At 37.2% G+C, this 23,538-nt stretch overlaps 1 protein-coding gene across 1 annotated transcript in view; it reads right to left on the minus strand.

Moving 5' to 3' along the window:
- The window catches only part of TBX15 (T-box transcription factor 15), a 79,475-nt gene extending 62,182 nt beyond the window's left edge, over positions 1–17,293 (minus strand). Inside the window, exon 1 of the mRNA XM_066599233.1 lies at positions 17,002–17,293. Within this exon, the coding sequence (XP_066455330.1) occupies positions 17,002–17,209 (208 nt within the window). The 5' untranslated portion in view covers positions 17,210–17,293. The remainder of the gene's footprint in view (positions 1–17,001) is intronic.
- Between the last annotated feature and the right edge of the window lie 6,245 nt (positions 17,294–23,538).

Below are 23,538 nucleotides of genomic sequence, written 5' to 3' on the forward strand. Positions count from 1 at the left end.
GAGCAGCAGTGACATCACTGAGAGTGCAGCCTATCGATTCACTAGAGAGCAGCAGTGACATCACTGAGACTGCAGCCTATCGATTCACTAGAGAGCAGCAGTGACATCACTGAGACTGCAGCCTATCTATTCATTACTGTATAACAAGTAGAACATACAGGGTGTCCCAAAAGATATATACACACTTCCACATGAAATATATCTGCATTAAAGCTGTATTACTAAATTTATATAGACATCAAAGGATTGGATGCTATTAGAGATGAGCGACCGTGCTCATTTAGAGCAATTACTCGATCGAGCATCGCTTTTTTCGAGTAACTGCCTAATCGGGCGAAAAGATTCAGGGGGCACCAGGGGTGAGCGGGGGGTTGCAAGAGGGAGTGGGGGGGAAAAAGAGAGAGAGCTCCCCCCTGTTCCCCCTGCTACCCCCCGCTCCACCACCCCCGCCCCCCGAATCTTTTCGCCCGAGTAAGCAGTTACTCGAAAAAAGCGATGCTCGATCGAGTTATTGTCCTAAACGAGCACGTTCGCTCATCTCTAATTGCTATAAGTCATGTCTGACACGGTTGCACTAGGTGCTCAAAGTAGTCGCCATCAACGTCCAGAGACTTTTCATTTTGGAGAACTTCAGCTCGAAGCAACATCGGTGCCTGCAAGATCAAGTACACCTTCACCATTTTATTTGACTCTCCTGACGGCTACATGTTGGCTTTAGCAATCGTTCCACTACTGACATCTTTACAGACAAAAGCTACATATTGCCACCATATATTCAATTTGGAGCCTAGATGCCCACTATAGAGGCGTGTGTACAATGTTGAGTCTACTGAACTGACTAAGACCAATGATAAACTTTTTGTTCTGACGGTCATCCGCAGTTACTAACACAACACTGACAGCTGTCACACAAAAATATCTAAACCCCATCTGTCTACCATCATGAGGATGTTAAACTCCCAGTGATGTAGGATTGTCCTCCAGTGAATAAAGATCGGACATTTAATAATCAGGTTGATGGTTAATGTATGCCTAGGCATTAATAATCCTATACATTTTTTGGGACATTCGTATATTGTTTATATGTGTATATAGCACTCATATATAAGAAAACATATAGGTTGCATCTGAGCTCATCATGTACAGATGGAATGTTATTGCCATCCAATAAATACAATGCTAATATAATCATTCCCATTATTATCCCCCTTATCATCCTCATCATCGTACTTGGGATGTTGCCTTGAAGTGTATTAACTAGTATCTGGGAATGTGGTGAGAGTCAGTTGCGGGCTCAGTCCAGGCCGGGAATAAAAGAATGTTGTTCTATATATTTTTAAACATTAACCCCTTGCTGTCCTGCTGTTAACAGATCAGCAGGGACAACCAGTGACTGTAATAACACAGCACGTACGATGATATATTCCATGCCGTTCTAGAACTGTCTCTCCACTCGTCCGCGGTTCCTTCATCCCTCACTGCGCTGCCTCAGTGGAATCATTCCGGCCATTATTACATTCACGTTACAGCCCCATCTCCCACATATCAGCACATTCTCCACACGCAAAATCTTAATATCTTCCATATTACTTTCCTATATACAGATATGCCATATCTGCAGGATGAAGCGCTATCAGATACTCCATAGAATTCAGAATCGTCACAAATTTTTATCACTTTCATTTTCTCTTAGGGCTCACCCACATGAGCATATGTGCCCTGCATATTACACATGCGTAAAATACACAGTACAAAGCAAATACAGATATTTACTGCATATGTTAAATCCCCAAAGCCTATACTGGTACGCACCAAAATAGGACATACTTAGTTTTTTTCACAAGCACAATACATGTGTCAAAAAAACGAAGGTGCGAGTGGCCGAACAGAAATCAATAGGCTTTACGTGCGTGAAAAATATGCGCGTAATACATGGGGCGCATACGCTCATCTGAGTGAGCCTTTACCGTAAAGGTTTAACAACTCAAAATTGTGTAGGAAAAATAAAAATCATTACAAAAAGCAGTAGTAATAAAAAGAGCAGTAAATAATAATAATCTCTGTAAAGCGTCAACATATTCTGCTGCGGTTTACAAATGGGAAACGTAACAAACAAGTAAAATGGCAAACAATTCGAAACACATATGAAAAATACTAAAAATATAAATAATGATAATAATTTTACAAAGAATAGTAATAATAGTAGTAACTACTGAAAAAACTTAATATATGAATAATACTAAAATTAGTAGTAATAATAAAATATATCATATCAAAAAGTAGAACAGATCCTCCAGCACCATCAGTGGGGATTGTTGCGCACAAGTGGCCCAAAGCTCCACCACCGCTCCAGCATTCAATCAAGTATTCAAATACGCTACGGTGCCAGACATCGGACAAAAGGTGTCAGTCAAACAGCTTTCTTGCACATTTCATAAAAATACATACAGTACAGTGGCTTGAGGAAGGCCGTAGTATGGAGAAATTGTCGCCTTCTCTGTATGTATTTTTATGAGACATGGGACAAAGCCGATGTTCTACCAACATCGCTCATAAATAATTTATCAGTAGTAATTATAAATATAAATGGACTATACAATTATTGGCTAGAGATACAAAGCAATTAAAAAATAATATAATAATATTTTTATCATATTGGTCAATAATAATCACCATCATCATCATTAAATAATGAATCAGAACTCGTGTGATACCAGCAAATATAACACTACATCATAATGTAAATATTACCGTTCCATTGTGAGATTAAAGTATTCATATGACTTTAATAATGTGTTAAATAACCAGAAAAAATAACAATATACACAGGATAATAATAGAATAAAACAACGAATAGTAAAATACCATCAATACGGCTGGAAGTAATAATAGGAAAATAACATCAAAAGCTGCAATAATAACAAAAAAAATCTATATTGCTAAAACTACTAATAATTCTGATCGTATAATTAATATTGCCATTGTTATTATTACATCTAGAGGTTCACATACTTACCGCAGTCACATGTTCAAATCAAGGAAAGAACATACATTTACAAAATAAAGAGACTAATGCAGAAGGAGAAAGCCCCCAACCTTCTAGATGTGTGTGAACCTTCACGGAGTGATCTGGGAGCAGATATAGCGCGCCCCATGCTATAGATTATCTGACATCATATGATGCCTCTTACATCGTATAAACGTGCTTGGCCATAGATTCACACGCATAGGCTGCCAAGCCATGATGGGAGTCGTAGTTGGACAACAGCTGGAGAGCCGCAGATGACAGGGCTCTGCGGGAATATTATCAACTATCGTTTATGTGGAAGGAAATCCAAATTCTAAATGTAGAGTCATGTTATATTCTCTGTACAATATTCATTCTGTTTGGGATTAACCTGCCGTTGTACAACCCTCAAGAAGACGCCACACCGACATACATACACCCCCACCTTAGTACCATGTGCCACATAGGGGGGCAGTCTATGCAGGGTAAAGCCGTCCTCACATCATGTTATTACAGATAACACTGACGGTACAAAGACTGATCATCAAAACATACATAACTTATTACTGTAAGGGGTTAAACAGACGAACGCATGCGCAAATACGCTCGCCGCTACGGAGCATATTAATGCATACATAAGTCAATAGTATTTTTTTTTTACAGTTCAAACTCCATGCTATTGCGCATGCAAAAAAAAAACCAAACGCTAAAAAGATGGGCCAAGGCCTATTTTTTCTCACACGTATAGAAAATAATTACAAGAAAGATAAGGCAAGGCCTATCTTTTCTTGTGCGTAGGAATTGCGCGTAAGAACGAAAGCATTGAAATCAATGGCTTTGCTTTATTACATTTTGCGGGCGCGATTTTCCCGCATGCAAAACCTTCCGTAAACACATTCATCTGCCTAAGCCCTGCGGGTGTATTCACGGGTGATTTTCATGCACGATTTCCGTGTGTTGTAAGATTTTAAATAGATTAATTTATATGGTGATTTATCTCACGCTGCGATATAGAAAAATTGCAGCATATCCTATTTTGGGGGGATTCCGTTCAAGAATCGCCAATTTTTCTCTTTGGGAGCAAAAAAAAAATTGCATTGCACTTGCATGTAAATGCGAGTTTCATACGAGTTTGATGCAATTTTTTTTTTTTTGCCATTGGACCAACATGCGTTTCTCATGTGTGTTTTTCACCTGCGTGAAAATCACAAGTGCAGCGATGCAATGCGTTTTTCTCACAAAACGTATCACACTTGCATAAAAGAATGCAAGTATGATTTCGCACTCGCCCCTGTGAAAGCACCCTAAAGAAAGGGCCAGAGCATGCTGGGAGTTGTAGTTTCTCAGCAGCCACAGGCTGGAGACCATTGCTGTAGAAAACCACAAGTGTGACACATGAGGCGGACGTGGCAGCATGAATCCTATAGAAATGATCAAGAAAGATCTGTTAGGACTTTTAGTGCACAACAATGAGAATCCGTGTCATCTGCACAACCACCCCTATCATCGTGGCACGTCATGCATCAAATTTGGTCTACATATGAACATTTTTGGTGCTGACTAGAGATGAGCGAACGTACTCGTTTAGGGCGATTTCGCAATCGAGCACCGCTTTTTTTGAGTAACTGACTACTCGGGCGTAAAGATTAAGGGGGTGCCCGGGGTGAGCGGGGGGTTGCAGAGGGGGGGGGGAGAGAGAGCTCCCCCCTGTTCCCCACTGCTACTCCCGCTCCACCAGGCCGGCCCCGGCGCCCCCCGAATCTTTAGTAGTCAGTTACTCGAAAAAAGCGGTGCTCGATTGCGAAATCGCCCTAAACGAGTACGTTCACTCATCTCTACTGCTGACCTATTTGTACTGGTCCTATACAATTTGAAGATGCTGATATATGAAGTCAGAAGTGATGCATCAGGTCAAAATCGTTTACAAATGAGAAATGTCTGTTTAGACATTGTTTAGTATAAGGTGAGGAATTGACAAACTTGTGAAGAACAGAATAAGGCCTCCTTCCCACGAGCGTGACGGGCTCCGCAGCGTAATATTCCGCTGTGAAGCCCGTCACGGCGCCCCCCAGAGCCCCTATACTTACCTGCGGGAGATAGCGTGAAATCGCTTCCCCGCCCACCACCGCCGCGTCACCGCTCGTCACCGCTCGTCACCGCCCACCGCTCTCGCGTCACCAGCCGTGTCACGTGACGCGGCCGGACCGCGTCATTTGGCGTCATATGACGCTCGGCGGTGGGCGGGAAAGCGTTTTTTCACGCTATCTCCCGCTGGTTACAGCGGGAGATAGCGTGAATGGACGGCTTCCATTGACTGCAATGGAAGCCGTCAGTGCGTACAGCCCGTCCTCACCCGCAGAAAATAGAGCATGCTGCGGGTGAGGACGGGAGAAATCGCGGTGCGTAATTCCGCGGTGGAATTACGCATCGTGAGCATGGAGCTATTAGGTTCAATAGAACCTAATAGCTGCGTGCAACGCAGCGGATTTTCGCCGCGAATTACGCGGCGGAAATCCGTTCGTGGGAAGGAGGCCTAACACATAATATTGGTCTAGTGCAAAAAGACATGTTTGTAAACGAAAGAAAAGATTGATAGTTCTGTAAATAACTAACAGTTTGGCACAACATTTCTTTTTATCTTCTATATATTCTAGCTTGATACTGTGAAAGCTGATCCTGGCATAGATGCTTGTAGTATGTAAGCTCGTTGGAGCAGGACCCGCACCACTATTGTTTCCATCAGCTGATTACTATGTAACCGTGGTTCTGTAATGTTTGTACTTTTCTCTTTCTGTATTCCCCCTGTCTATGTAAGCGCTGCGGAATATGTTGGCGCTATACAAATAACGATTATTAATTATTAGATATCAACCAACTGAAAGAAGCAGTGCACAACCGGAAAACATGGAGGGAGCTCACCTTTAGGGTCACCGAGGGTCGTGAACGACTAAACGGCTAACAACAACGTATATTCTTTAGCTATCTGCTAAAGGCACCTTATAGCTTGTTACATAGTAGCATGTAAGACATGCCCGTATGTATGTATGCCAACATTGCATGTTAGTGTCGGAATGAGTAGCAATGAGCTTAAAACTATAAAATATGGTGTATGATATCTAGTCTAATCAGTCCTATGTTGCTCAATCGGTTAAAGTGAAAAGTGTGGCACAGCCTTTACCTCTTCTTGGCACAATGATGATCTCTTGTAGACACTCAGTGCGGCTACGACTTATATCTACCGGCTTCTAATTTGTAGGACTATCTATATTGTCCAGTTTATTGCATTCTTGCCTCACACGTTCTTTCACAAGAATAACGAGCTACTGAATTAATTAGATGTTAACTGTCTATTGAAGTACTGATACAGCAATAGGATTAATGTATAATACCGCCTTTATCCATATACCGGAATCATGGAGGAGTTCATCTTTATTTATCAGTTCTAGCTTTCTATTTGCTAAATTTAATTTCAAATGATCAATCATTAATATCTCTTTGATCCGTCTTCAGATACTAGTGCATATATTTCATATGTCAATGATAGAGATATGTCATATGTGTTCAATAGACACTCAATGAACAGTATGGCAATCAAAATCAATATCAGCGATTTCTAGGGAAACTGGAACTAGATGGAATAAATGAATGCGATACTTGTAGAAATCTACAGAGATCAAATATTATCATGCGGTCAGCAAATCTGATGTAGACCAGTACAGACAGTGAAGACTAGTTTCCAATGATTATTGCATGCAAAGTGGCCATACACCTCAGAGAGCAGCTGACCCCTAATGCACACTGGTCTGTGTGTGCTGAATGGGAAGAGTGGCTGCCAGACACCCTCAAACACATTGGTTAGTCATCTGCCCGCGACAATTAGTGGGTTCAGCCAACATTATTGAGTACAGCTAGCTTTACAGTAATAGGCAAGAGTGTGGAGGATCAGGCCGGTCTATACAATGTAACAAAATGATAATAATGTCAAGTTATACAAACTGGAGATGTCATTTATATGGTGGTATATTATTATACAGAGATGATATATTATTTATACAGGGATATTACATTATAGAGAAATCCTACATGGTTTATATCGGGATATTACATTATAGAGAGCAATTATATTATTTACATAGAGAACTACTGCATTCAGCATTCCAAATATATACTGTTTAATAAGCTACATCATATCTACCTAGAGCCATAGATGCAATCATATAAAGCACCATTCACTTTTGCATCAGAGGCTCCATTGCAAATCCAGCACAAAACCTTGGACGCAATAGCGCAGCTTGCTGTGCTATGGTATAAAATTACAGATGGCATAACAGAAGCCGGATAAACACCATTATAGTCAACAGGTCGTATCTAGCTCAGTTCAGGTCTGGTGGTTCTGGTATTTTCATTGTTCAGCTCCAAACAATGGAAATGTCGCTGGAAGGTTAAGCACGGGTGTGAATGAAGCCTAATGGTCCTTTTACATGGGTCTCCAAATACTCATTCGGCCAACAATCAGATCATGTAAAGGGACCAAAGATCAGCCATGGAAGGAGCAAATGCTTGTTATTTGACGGATCAGCTCGTTTACGTGATCATAAATATGCTCGCTCTGACTTCTTCTCATCCGCCCTTCCGTAATGTCTCCTTGGATGTCTACCCCACTTCTTTATTTGCTGTCGTTTTGTTATATATGACGCCGTGGTTTGGCGCTCAGTACTTGGTTTCTATTTTATCACACAGTACCTATTTCTACAGATGGATGTCTCGTTTGTTTGTCTTAGGTCCGGACGATAAAAACTGGGAAATGCTCCATTACATTTCCAAGCAGACATGATAAGATATTGCGTGATTATATTTTTGTACGGACCTACTTTTACTGCAAAGATCTTTTTTTTTTAGGTATCTTGATGTTGAGGCCTCTTTGTTTTGTACCTTCTGCTTTTCTGTATTTGTTTGGACTCTTTTATTGTTATTTTTATAAGTGTATTTTTGAAAAATGTAATAAAATGACAATTCTAAAAAGAAATGCTCGTTGCTCGAGTTCAATCCTCCTGTGCAAACGGGGAGATGTGCAGCTGATCAGCACCAGCTGTACGGGGACAAGCCATCGGTCGCCCTCATAGTGCAGATCATCTGACCGCGTACACAGAGGTAAGTGGTCATTAGTAAAGGCAGATTTTCCACTGTGATATAGGTCCATAAATATCTGACCTATTTTTCACTCATTTATCTTCAATTTTACACGCAATTTTGAAGCGTGTTTGATGCATTTTGTGTGCAAATCGCACAATATGAATCAGATTTACTTGCATTTTTCATATCCGTGAAAAAAAATCGCAAGTGGTTCCAACCGTTAAAATTATATGGAAAAGTGCAAGGCGCGCAATTGTGCTGCAACGTGTTTTCACACTGTCATTGACAATAATGGGAAGTAACAGAAATGCCCCAAAATACTCGAACTTGCCAGTAAAACATTGCTCAAGTAAATTAACCCACTGAAAACAATGGCTCTATTCATGTGCGAGTTCTGTCCATCACGCAATACGCAGAACTCAGACGTGAAAATCGCCTGTGTAAATACAGTCTAAGGACTCCTGCACACGAGCGTATTTGCGGGCGTAAAATTTACGTACAAAATGCGCAGGGAATGAAGCCCATTGATGTCAATGAATTCATACACGTTTTCCAAGTTTGCAGACACATTTGTCCCGCGCGCAAAAAAATAGGACCTGCTCTATCTTTCTGCGCCCTTGTGCAGTAAAAGTCCCAATAGAGGTGTATGAGAGGTATATAAATGCACATGCAATGCACAACAGGATGCGAAATACACTGCGCAATTCCGTGAAAAAGCGAACACATCATTAAGCTAAACAGCCATTTAAATCAGGTCGTGCTTGTGTGCAGCGCACAAATGAACATGCCCTGCGTGCGCAGCAAAATATGCTGATATGTGTGCAAAAAAAGCCACTCGCATAGCACAAATACGTTGCGCCAATGCATGCGCAAAAAAAGGCATACACCCTGTGGAGAAGCCCTAATATATATATCTTCACATTCTCCTTATCTACAATATACATACACAAATGCGAGTTCAGATATAAACCACTAGTATATACTGCATATTCACACTCACACATACATATTACATATTTGGGATATATATATCCTCAATAGATTCTGTAGGTAAGTACACATGCATCCCTTTACGCACTGCTAGCTATACCCCCTATGCTGTACATACTATACATATACTGCTCCACATCTACTTACGCCAGGTCTTTTGCTGCTGACGTCACGTGTTCTAAATGTGATATTTTAGTACTAAAACAGTTGGCTTTTAGAAACTGTAAAATGACATAAAAGTGAGCGCGGTTTTTGCTCCGTAGTTTCGGCTAGATTTCTTCACTAGAATAGCAAGAAATTGTGCTAATTTTACTCAGAGCAGATGTCGTTTTTATTTCTTCACTTTCAGAGAGCTAAAAATGCACCAAATATGTTTAGAGGCGTCAACTTTATAATACATTTGGCACAAATCACTTTAACCGTCTCCTGTACTGAGACCGTGGGCTTGTGACTGCTACGTCTGTATACCCTGACTTATACACACACACATACAGTATGCTGTAAATACTTGTACGTACACAGAAAGAAACCTACATTATATATAATATACTGTACACATATGCGTACATATACCTATACACAGTATATACATTACCTGTTTCCCCTAAAATAAGACAGTGTCTTAAATTAATTTTTGCTCCAAAAGATTTCACTTTTTTACATGTATAGCTGCCTGGACACTATTTAAATTTACTTTTTTTTTATTAACTGTAACTGGGGCTTATTTTTGGAGTAGGGCTAATAGTTTAAGAATCCTCAAAAATCCTGAAAAAGCATTCTGCATCCTCAAAAATTCTGGAAAAATCATGCTAGGGCTTATTATCAAGGTAGGTCTTATTTTCAGGGAAACTGTATATATAGAAACACAGTATACACATATGGCTATACGCACATTATATATATATACAACCTATGTATACTATCGAACAGAATGAAATGTTCTTCTTGCCCATAGCCCATAGCCACTAATTATTTATTAATTAGCTCATTTCTCAAACCGCTGAGGTAAAATGAAAGCTGCTCTGTGATTGGTTTATATCACACCATAAACCTGCAGGCCATAACATGAGAAGTAGAAGAGGGGGTTCACATACTTACCTTAGTCATAGGAGAATATACAGGAAGCAACAAAGATGTACAGAATAAAGAGAATGATACGCAGGGTCGGCCACGGAAGAATAGGCCAGCACCCCACTCTTATGAAAGCTGTCTAAACTAAAATATGTTTTTGTTGCCCATAGCAACCAATCATAGCGCAGCTTTCATTTTACCTCGGCAGTATAATAAATAGCAACCAATCACAGGGCAGCTTTCATTTTACCTCAGCAATATAGGAAAGAGTATGGCATCGGGCTAATTTTCCGTGGCCCATCCTGTAGAAGAATCTTGCCCTGAGAGCTTACAACCCACTAGGGCAGGCGCGTAACTTGAAGCTCCTGGGCCTGAAGGCAAAACCTGTAACAGGGCCCCCAACTATAATTCTTTTTTCATAGTACTGGGCTCCTTACATGGAGAAGAGAGGCCTTATGGGCCCCCTAAGACTCCTGGGCCCGGGAGCAACCGCATCCCCTGCATTCCCTATAGTTATGTCCCTGCTGTACATGATTCTCTGACATCATACCATAACATTTATGGCATAAATATTGCTATTACATCCCATATACATGATGGTAGATGTATAATATGATGCCTGGTGCTGACTCCTACATCATATATACATGTGAGGCTATAGACACATGCAGGCTATCAGGACATGCTGGGAATAGTAGTATTTCTACAGCTGGAGAGCTGCAGATGGCAAAGATACAAGCTGGAACAAGGGTCAAGATACAACAGTGCTATACATCTATACGTGCATACTGCATATGGATCTAATACGGGTTCCATACAGCACCACCTGTATGGAGAAGCCAACTACAGATGTATACTATAATATAATATATCATAGGGTATTATTAGACAGTATGGAAAATGGGACAGGGGATGAACAAAGGGGGCCACTGGCCTATCTACAGAATGTGGTCTATCTATATACGAGTACCTGTATATAGATCTATCATATCTATACTGAGAAAATCACCTAACTATACTACATGGTAATATGGACCAAGATACTATATATACATATACAATACATGAGACATTTTATATGTACAATGCATATAGTTCTAAACTCTCTACATTATACATCAAGTGTCATTAACTGCATGTATATGTCATTGTCATTATAACCTCTGTATATATTATATTTTGTAATGGCAGTGATACACTGTATCTGTGTGTATCATGGTGATTATAAAAAAAACCCTTTGTATATATCAAGATCACAAATAAAAATTCTGTATTATACATCCTTATGATTCTAAACTCTGTAAATGACGTCACTTTGATTATAAACTATGATTGTTCTAAACTCTATGTATATTATACAGTATATCTGTGTCATTATAAACCCTCTGTATATTTCACATCATTGTGATTATAAACTGATTGTCCACTATAAATCTGTATATTGTGCCAGTGTCATTATAAACTCTCATTATATTACATATTGTTGTGAGTATAAACTCTCATTATATTATATAGCACTGTAATTATAAACTATTTGTATATTATAAACCATTGTGATTGTAAACTATTATATGTCATTGTAGTTATAAACTCTGTACATTATATATCAGTGTGAGTATAAGCTCTTTGTATATTTTATATCATTGTTATTATAAACTTGCCATATAGCGTACAATGTAGCATTGTGATTTTAAACAAACTGTATATGAGTGATTATAAACTCTCTGTATATCATATATCAATGTCATCATTATACATTCTATATTATATATCATGACTACAAACTAATGGTATATTATATATGAGTGATTCTAAACTCTTTCTGTATTATACACCAGGGCCATTATAAAGTCTGCATATCATACAGCATCGTGATTATACACTCTCTGTATATTATATATCAGTATGATTGTAAACTCAGTATACTATACATCATTGTGCTTTCAAACTGTGTACTAAATATAAGTGTCACGATTAACTTTGTATATTCTATATCAGTGTGATTATAATAAACTCTACATATTATATACATCATAGTCATTATAATATCTTTGTGTACTATATATCATTGTGCAGCTAAACAGTAGGTACATATCAGTGTCATAATTAAGCTCTCTGTATATTATTGGTCAGGGTCATTAGAAACGTCAAATTATATATCAATACGATTTTAAACTCTCTGAATATTCTATAAACTTGTTAGAAACTCAGTAAATAATATACCAGTGCAATTACAAACTCTCCTAATAGTATATATATTTTTTTTTCATGTTATTGTCATTATAAACACTCTACTTGTTATAAATAACTGATTATAAACTGTTTATGTTGTATATCAGTGTTACTATAAACTATATTACATATGGCTGTAGTTTACAACCTTCTGTACTGTATATTATGTATTTGTAGTATTGTAACCTTTTTTGTATATTATATATGTTTCATTATAAACTATATGTTTTATATATAAGTGTAATTAACATTGTAATTATAATTGTTCTGTTGAATATATCATGGTATTACACAAGTGCTGTATATAAGTACAGTTATAAATATATTAATAATCGGTACATCATAATTATATCAGTGTATTCAGGAACTCCCAGTATATCATACATTATCTGTGTGCAATTAGAAACGACACAAATAAGCAGTATGATTATAAACTTTCGTTATAATGTACTCCAGTATGATTGTAAATGATCTGTACGTTATATTATCGTAATCTCTGTGTATTACGTAGGAGTGTTAATTATAATCGCTACACATTATACATCAGTGTGAAAAATATTATATACCACTGGGAACATCAACTGTGTGAATATTATATATCAATGAGGTTACATATATATGAACTGAATGTTGATTATGTTATATTATAAGTCATTGATGTAACGCGTTTGTGTATGTATATATGCAACAAGGACGTGTCTATTACACAGGACTGTGATTATAGACAGGTTATATAGAACTGCGGAGACTGCAGGGGAGAGAATATATGGGGAAAGCATGGCTGAACGTATAGGATATGTGATACACTGCACATTATAGTATATATGGGGAAGGGCAGAGAGAGTAATTAATCTCACACCAAACATGCCCCATAATCATCAGTTCCTATAAGGAGGAACATACATACAATAACAATTCGTATATGAAGACATATATTTCATCATGTAGATAACATAGAATAGAGATTCCATTGCGGGAATGCGGATAACAATTATATAGGAACAGATCACCTCCTATACATGACCTCTGACCTCTGGCCACTAGTGACCCCAGTGAGGACAAGACACCTGCACTGGGCGGATGGAGCTAAGTCACCAACTAATGCCACAATGTAACAAGTGGCTGGAGCACTGTGTAGAGCCGAGTATACTGCAAAGTATAGAACCAAGTATAGAGGCGAGTGCCTAGCCGCTTATAGAGCCAAGTATAGAGTCAAGCATAGGCCCGGGCATAGAGCCTAATATACAATAATAGGACCCAGTATTAGTCAAGTAGAGAGCCAATAATAGGTTCCTGCATAGAGCCCAGAGTATTACAGTTTATAGAGCACCAAGTATAATCCCGGGTATAGAGTATAATATATAGCCAATAACAATGCTCATTATAGATCAGGGTATACAGCCTATAATAGAGCCAAGGGCAGAGCTAAGAATAGATCGCAGCATAGAGCCAAGTGCATTACCGCTTATAGAGCCGAGTATAGGCCCGAATATATAGTCTAATATATAGCTAATAGCTGTGCTCATTATAGAGCAGAGTATACAACCTATAATGGAGCCAAGTACAGCGCTAATAATAGGTCTCAGTATACAGCCGCGTATATTACCACCTATAGAGCCGAGTATAGATTTGGTTATGCGCCGAATATTTAGCGGATAACAGCGCCCATTATAGAGCAAAGTATAGACAGAGCCGATAATAGAGCGGAGTACAGAATTCGAATGAGGTTTCGGTATACAGCAGACTATAGGATAATAAAGCTTAGGGTATATCCGAAAACAGTGCAGACAGCCCATAACTGGGCTCAGTATAGAGCAGAATATCGGATAATAGGGCTTAGTATAGAGCCTATTATAGAGCTTAATATACATTCCATGATAGAGCTAACAGTACAACAAAGAATGGGATAATAGGGTGAAGTATAGACCCTAATATCCATTACAGTATAAAGCGAATAGTAGGGCCCAGTATATAGCAGAGAATATGATAATATAGTCAAGTATAGACCCTGGTATACATCGTGGTATAAGAGCCGGCCACGTATAGAGCTCTGCAACGAAGTTCCCAGAGAACCAATCCAGCAGAAACACAAGCAGGCCGGCGGGAAGTTATGGTATAGCGCAAGGTATACATTATGAAATGGTATAATTGTACGATATACGCAGGGTAACATATTGCACGCTGTGTGTTATTTATAGTGTATCATATGTTATATAGATGCGATTATGTGCTGTGCATTGTACGTTATATTATTTGGCTAGTTCTTATCTTATTTATTTAGTTATACATGTGTAATTTACAGTGTAACATGTTGGTGTATCACATATGTTATGTATTATGTATATTGTGGTACGTATCTTGCACGCTAGATAAGCTATGTTACAAAAGTGTTATATGTTATATATTATGCGCTGTGTGCCTTGTACTTTGTATTATTTATGTGTTATGTATGCTGTGTGTTTCTAGTAGAAAAAGTGCTATTTGTTTTATATTGTATGTATGTTATGTTATGTATTATGCGCTATATCCGGCACATTGTATGTTATTTATTTTGTATTATAGGTATGTTATGTTATGTATTATGTGTCGTGTACCTTGTACATAGTGTGCTATTCATTTTGTATTACATTATGTTACATGTTATATATACTATCACTATGTATCTTGTATTATGTATGTTATTTTTATGTGAAACTTGTTTAATATGGGCTGCGTGTCTAGTACGTTTATTATATATGTATTACCTTATTATGTTATCTCATATGATGTTTATGTGTTTGTACAGTACTTGTTGTGTAATATCTAGTTAGCACTGTATTGCATCCAGTAAGTCTTTATATATTAAGCCCTGTGTATCTTACATATGTGTTACCATATATGTGTTGTCAATTATGTGCTGTGTGTCTTGCAAGTTTTATGCAGACACAGAAAATGATCCAATTCATAGGCGGTAGCTGTTTTTGGACATATATTCCTGATATATGCGATGATCTCATGTCACTATATGTTAAGCCAAAACGTGATCCAAAACACCCATCCTACTTACAGACACCATAGATTCAGAGAGGCATAGACACAACCCTTATATGATGTCTCCTTGCTTAATATAGACGCTCAATATAATGGATCAAACCGTCCCTCATAGGGGCCTGCATCCCTACACAAATTTGTTCAGTCTTGTAAAGCGTGAGGGCATTTAATAGTAGAATCCCATGTAGTTACGCTTAGAAATATTACACCGGAAAGTCATATAATACTGAGTGGTCGCATATAATGATATAATAATGTACCAGGTGGTGACATATGACAATATATTGCAGGGTAGTCATATATAGGAATATACTACCGGGCAGTTACAGATAACAATATAACAGCAGGCAGTCACATATAACAATATACTACCGGGCAATCATATATACTGCCGAGATATCACATATAGATAATAATAGAAGTCACATATACTATCCATATCAGGCGGACACATAAAAAAATATAATATATTGCAGCCACAAACAATAATAAAATAGCCGGCAGCCGCATATAAAGAAAAATACTAGGCAGTCACGTATAGGAATATAACCCCAGGCATGTATACGCATATTTAGTCGCAGCGTATAATGTCGTGACATCAAGCAGTAATATATAGTTAAATATATTATTTTACCAGGCGGTCGGTTTTAGAGAAATAATACCAAACGGCTACATATAATACTACAATAACGGTCATATACAGGAGAATAATACACGACGGTCAAATATGAAGATATAGTACCAGGAAATCACATCGAAGGCTATAATATCAGCTATATGTATATAGGGATAGAATATAAAGCAGTCACATTTTGGGATATAATACCAGTGGACTACACTTTTTATATAAAGTCACCACTTAATGGGATATAATACCAGGAAATGGTATACAAGGGTATTTTACCAGGCAGTGGTATATAGGAGTGTAAAATCAGGTAACCACATGAAGGTTATAATACCAGGCTACCATATAATGGGGGTAAAATAACAGGCAGTACTTTACAGTGATATAATACCAAACCGTGGTATACAGGGATGTAAAACCAAGCCACCATGTAATGGGGTATAATACCAAGCAGTTGTATACGGTGGTATAATACCCGGCTGGCACATAATGAGGTGCAATATCAGGCAATAATATATAGGGGTAAAATTAATATATGGGGGTAAAATACCAAGTAGTCACATATAGTTATTTAACATCAAACAGCCACACAGGGTTATATATAACACTGCTAGGTCACATATATGGAATACAATGCCAAGCGACCATATATAGGAGTGCAATAGCAGGCGATCACATATTGGTGTATAATACCAGGTGGCCATTTATAGGAGTACAATGCCAGGCCAAAGTATATAGAGGTGTAATACCAGGTGATCACATATAGGGGTATAATACTAGCAGTAGTATATAGGTCAATGCTACCAGGCAGTCACACATATGGGTATAATACCACTAGGTCACATATCAGACAGTAATGTATAGTATTGGGGACATACATGCAGGTTTTGGGCTGTACCCTCCTGATACTTACCGGGGTTGAGATCCAGACAGGCTCCCGCGTCCTCTCCTTCCCCCAGGTCCCCCTGTGGGCTCAGTCCGTCCATGGAGAGATCCAGGCCCTTGTCCGGCTCCCAGTCCCGAAGTTTCCTTTTTTTGTGCCCCCCGATCAGCGCCTCCACCGAAAATGCATGAGCCCTGGAGCTGAGAGTGACCCCCGGGCATCTCCTCCTGTCACTCATGGTCCTGCAAGCCGGAGCCCTACATGTGCCCTCCTGCCCCACTGACTGCTGAGCCCGCACTGCTGCAGTGTCCGGGGCCGGGAGGGCTCCACACCCCCCAACTCAATGACTGACAGTCCCAACCTAGAGGGGGGGAAGAGGGGGATCCAAATATGTCCACACAGTGCCCTCCCCTACACACAGCATTAACCCCCTATGCTCCAAGTGACGTAGCAGGAGTCAGATCAGGACACCCCAATATAGGGGGGACCCCTCAACTCTGCTCCATCAGTGTATATACACAGCATTAACCCCTACTGCTCCACTGTACTGCTATTATATTTCTGTAAACTCATGACACGGAAATTATCCCACTTCTCATCCAAAGTTATACAGCGACCCCTAAATGCTAACTTCCTCCACATACCACCCACAGTAACTCATGTGCACCCCACTTTCAATATCCACTCGGATTTATAGACAGGAAGACTTCTTCCAGTACTCACATGTACAGTCATTCTATGCCCCCACTCAAAATCCTGTGCTGCTATCTATACTGCATTAACCCCTGCAGCACACATTCCTTCAGTCATGAGCCACCAAGTCAGGATGTGATACAATGTAACATAACAATAAACATAAAAACAATTATAAAAATGATATTGCACCAAAGAGCGGCAGCCACCAATATACAGATGTAGTAGAGGCAGATATCTAGAAAAAAAGAAGTAATATATTGGTCAGATATGGATATAGTAAATGTCCCTGGAAGTTATATCAGAGCTGGAGCGATTGATTTCAGTCACATATGGATGCAAATGTCTTTGGGGGTTCCTAGCATCGATAGGGGATACTGCAGTCAGCCCCTCCGCAGGCTAAAAATGGCTGATAAAAGAAAACAGTAGATCGCTTGCACTTATTCTGCAATCAGCCCCTGCAAATGCAGAACAGTAGATTGCATTCACCTGTTCTAGTCAGCATCTCCCCATGATTTAAAGTACTCGCCAGTTTTACATTCAGCCTCCCATATCATTTTCTAGATAATCCAGATCTATAGTTATATATAAATCACATGTAAACCAATATAAAATAAAACACACTATATCCACATAGACATCACACATACAAATAATTTACATAATCCACAGCTATATCCACATAGACATCACACATACAAATAATTTACATAATCCACATCTATATTCATATATACATCACACATACAAATTATCTAGATAATCTACATCTATATCCACATATGCATCATACAAATTATCTAGATAATCTGTATCTATATATACATTAGGGCAGATGACCATGATTGTGCAACGTTTTGTGGGCATGATGCCCGCAAAAAGAAAAGTGGCAAAACAAATGCATTAATTTCAATGGTTTCATTTTCACTTGCGTGATTCTCGTGCGATATTACTATACATGAGAAAAAAAAATAGGCCTTGCCCTATCTTTCTCGTATGTAGTATTTATATGTGCGAGAAAAGATAGGTCCGGCCCTATTTTTCAGCTTTTTTTTCTTCTCCACGCAAAGTGTAAACAGTAAGACTTTGGACTGGTTCATGCACGAATACGCTCCATAGCGGCAATACGCCCATCTGAAGAAGCCCTCACACATACCACACATGACACACAATATCCACATATACATTACATATACAAGTTATCTAGATAATCCACACCTATATCCATACATACATCACAGAAACCGTTCAATCAACAGTATATTACACAGTCTATGGCCGGCAGTATTTGCGCACGTAAAATTTACACACACAATAAGCAAAGAATAGAACCCATTGATTTCAATGGGTTTGTTCACAATTCTGTATTTTCTATGCACGTGTTGCGCAAATAAAAACACAGCATGCTCTACTTTTCTGCGCATTTCTGCATCAAAGGTCCTCATAGACGTCAATAGGGTGCACAAATGCACGCGCAATACACAATGCGATGCATGATACGCTGCGTAATTCTGCTGGAAAAAGAACACATCTGGATCTAATTAGCTATTTCAAGTGGTGCGTCTTGTTTACCACATGCAAATGAACATGCCCTGTGGGTGGAAAAAGTACAGTAAAAAACGCCAATATACTCGCAAAACAGCATTATTCGTTCCATAAAAATGCAGCGTTGAGGTGCGCACAAATGCATGTACATTTGTGTGAAGATCCATATATGCATGTACATTTGTGTGAAGGAGCCCTCTATCCATATATGCATCACACAAGTTCTGTCCAGAAAACACACAGCTATGTCTATATATATCACACCTACAGTTCTATCTAGTAGATGCACAGATATATCCACCTGCATATCACACATGCTTTCTATCAAGACAATCCACATCCACATACACATCTCACATACAGCTCCATGTAGATGATAGTCATAGGCCATATACATCACAAATACTGTCCTATCTAGATAGTCTACCATTTATGCATACTACTGTATATACAATTGCATGTCGATACTAACAACCAATTTCCTTAAATACTGTACCTTCTACATATAGGTCAATCTAGACAATCCTCATCTGTGTCTATATATACATCAGAAATACTGTTCTATCTACAAATGTATGTAGCTATTCAAAATCAGTGTCCATATGCAGTATACAACACACATACAGTTTTATCTTGATAGTGCACGTCTGTATCCATATGATATACACACATATATATATATATATATATATATATATACATATATATAATGTATACTGTATATCATACATACAGTTTTATGTAGATAATGTATTTGCATATTCATATATACATCATGCATACAGATCTATCTAAATAAGCCACACGTCCCGTAGGTCGATACATATTCCACAAATACACTACTATGTAGACAATACACATCTATATCCCCACATTTATCATACATACAGTACTGTCTAGATAATAGATATCTATACCCATATGCACAGTACATTATACGTGCAGGTCTATCTGATACATCAGATACATCGGTCTATTCAGATCGTTCACAGCTACCTATACATTACACATACATACTCTCCAGATGACATTCGTCTACAATATATCCACGTGTACAACACAGAATACATTTCTATCTAGATCGTATTCATTTATATTGATATACACATCACAGATACAGTTCTGTCTAGATAATGCTCATCTATATTCATATATACATCATAGATATAGTTCTGTTCAGATAATACATATCTATAGCACACATACAGTTTTATCTAGATAACTTACACCTATATCCATATATACCCCACACCTATAAGGTTCTATTTAGATAATCTACATCTATATCCATATATACTTCATACATCCAGCGCTATCTAGGTAATCCTCGTCCATTTACATGAAGTTCTCATATTTATAGTTCTATCTAGATAATACATGTCTATTTACATATATACAATACACATATAGTTCTACCTGGGTAATCCTCATCTATGTCCATATATATATATGCATTACACTTTATATGTTCTATCTAGTTAATATACATATCTATTTACATATATACTGTATATTCGTTGTGTGACAGTCCGAGGACAATGTTTCGGTGCCTTTGGTTTCGGCTCTGGGCGATAGAAGGGTTCTGCTGTCGGATTATTCCGAAATTCGCGGATTTCTTGTTCCTATAGAGACGCTGCGACAAATTCAAGGGCAAGAGCTCTGCACACAGCAGGAAGAGGACGCGATCCGAGCAGAGAGATGATACAGTAATATTCTGTACCAGGACACAAAACCTACAGGATGCTGCAGATTAGAAGTATATACTGTACAATAAATGATATTATAGGCTTTAGAAAATTATATTTCAGGTATCCCTGTACATTATATGATAATATACGATTATTATATATGATGTATGAGGAGTGTATATCATGTATCAATGTAGAATATATATTATATTTAATGAACTGTATGAGGATTATATATTATACTTAATCATACACTAATGTTACATGATTATATGTATTAGCAGTATATATTATGTTTTGCTGTGCAATATACAATATAGGATTATTACAGTGAGGTATGAAAATTATATATCCTGTTGCACTGTACCATATATATTATAGGATTATGATATGTGATGTATGAGAATGATACATTCTGTTTGACTGTACATTAAATATTACTATAGAATTATGATATGTGATGTATGAAGATTATAGATCCTGTTTCACTGTACATTGTAAATTATTATAGGATTATGATACTTGATGTATAAGCACTATATCCTATATCAATGTACAATATATAACATTCTAGGATTATTATATGTCATGTATCACTGGATAGAATGTGTTGTATGAGGATTATACTGTATATAATTTAACACTGTAGAATATATCATATAATTAATATATGTTAGGATTATGTTTCATGTATCACTGCATAATATTATGGGCTATTATATGTGACGTATGAGGATTATATATTCTGTACTACTGTACAGTATCTGATATTTTAGGATTATTACATATATATATAATTTATTAGTGTATAACATATAATATTAAATTTTAATATGAGATGTATGAGTACTACATATTTTATTTCACTGTACATTATATAACAGAGTTAATATAAGTGATGTATGAATATTATATATCATGCATTGTTGTACAATATGTACTATTATAGGATTATTATATGCAAAGTATGAGAATTACATATTAAGGTTTGCTGTACATTATATAATACAACATTATCACTTGTGATAGGATTATATATCATGTATGAATGTGCTTTGTATAATATTACATGACTGTTATATGTGACCTATGAGTAGTACAATATCACTGCACATTACACAAGATTATATAAATAGGATTATTTGTTCTGTATAAATGCTGTTTACCATATATCACACTGCACAATATAGGATTATTATATTTGATGCAGGATGATTTTGTATCATGTATTATTTACTGCACATTACATAGGATTATCTGATTATGTTATTATGATAATTACATATTATGCTTCACTATACAATATGTAATATTATAAGATTATTACATTTGATGTATGAAGTCTATATATCCTCTATAATTGCAGAATATATAATATTAAAAGTTTATCATATGTGTTATATAGGGATTACATATCATGTAATATTTCACAATATACAAGTGGACCCTGACTTCTGAATATTAATTGGTTTAGAAATGACCAATGTAACTGAAACTATTGTATGCTGAGATCATAACTCTATGGAAAACTGGTAACTAGTTCTGAAGCTCCAAAATTTCACCTAAAAGTAAAACAAAATAAAGAGTAAAGCAAATTAAGCAGATAACTAATACATGTAAAATAAATTCTTAAACAGTGAACCAGAAATTGAAAAGGAGTTGCAGGCATCTGGTGTACAAAGGAGCAGCTCATTATAGTGCAGGTAAAGGGCAGTACAGAACATACAATATGGTACTGCAGAGAGGTGCTACCAGACAGCCAATCAGCACCTGCACTTCAGTAATACAGGTGTTTGACCAGTGAAATGCCTATGCTGATTGGCTAGGTTTTCCAGCAAAGTGCATATACTGCAGAACCAAGCTGTCTAAGCATTGTATGTTGAATCTGGCTTCAAGTTACAGTGGCCTGGGAAATACCATTGTATGTTGAAAATATTGTATTCTTAGGCCATTGTAACTTGAGGGATCACTGCATAATATTATATGATTATTATATGTGAAGAATTAGGGTTGAATATCATATCACTGTGCTACATAAAATACTATAGGATTATTAAATAAACTGTGAGAGGATTATTTATCATGTATTACTTTACAATATGTATAATATTATAGCAACATCACATGTGATTATAAAGATTATATACTGTATATTACTCTGCAATATATCAAATTCTGGGATTATTATATGAGATGTATAAGAATTATATATCATGTATCACTGTACAGTCTAAAGTATTATAGGATTATACCATGAAATGAATGATTATACAGTATGTCATGTATCACTGTACATATATAGTATCATAGGGATATTTTAGATCAGTATTTATCACTGATATTTGGCACAATTCATATATATCACATTTAATAATCTTATGTCTACTCTTAATCTTATACATAATCTAATAATATACATGGGGACATGTGATATATAATCCTCATACATACCATTAACATGCAAATGATATAGTATTGTGATACCTGACATATAATCCTCATACATCACAAATAATAATAATTTTATAATATATACTGTATAGTGATAAACAATATACATTTCTCAGACATCACATGTAATACTTTTATATAATGTATCGTGATACATGATATTTAATCTTCATAATCACATATAGTAATC

Source organism: Eleutherodactylus coqui, chromosome 4, assembly GCF_035609145.1.
Source record: "Eleutherodactylus coqui strain aEleCoq1 chromosome 4, aEleCoq1.hap1, whole genome shotgun sequence".
In the NCBI taxonomy this organism is placed as follows: Eukaryota; Metazoa; Chordata; class Amphibia; order Anura; family Eleutherodactylidae; genus Eleutherodactylus; species Eleutherodactylus coqui.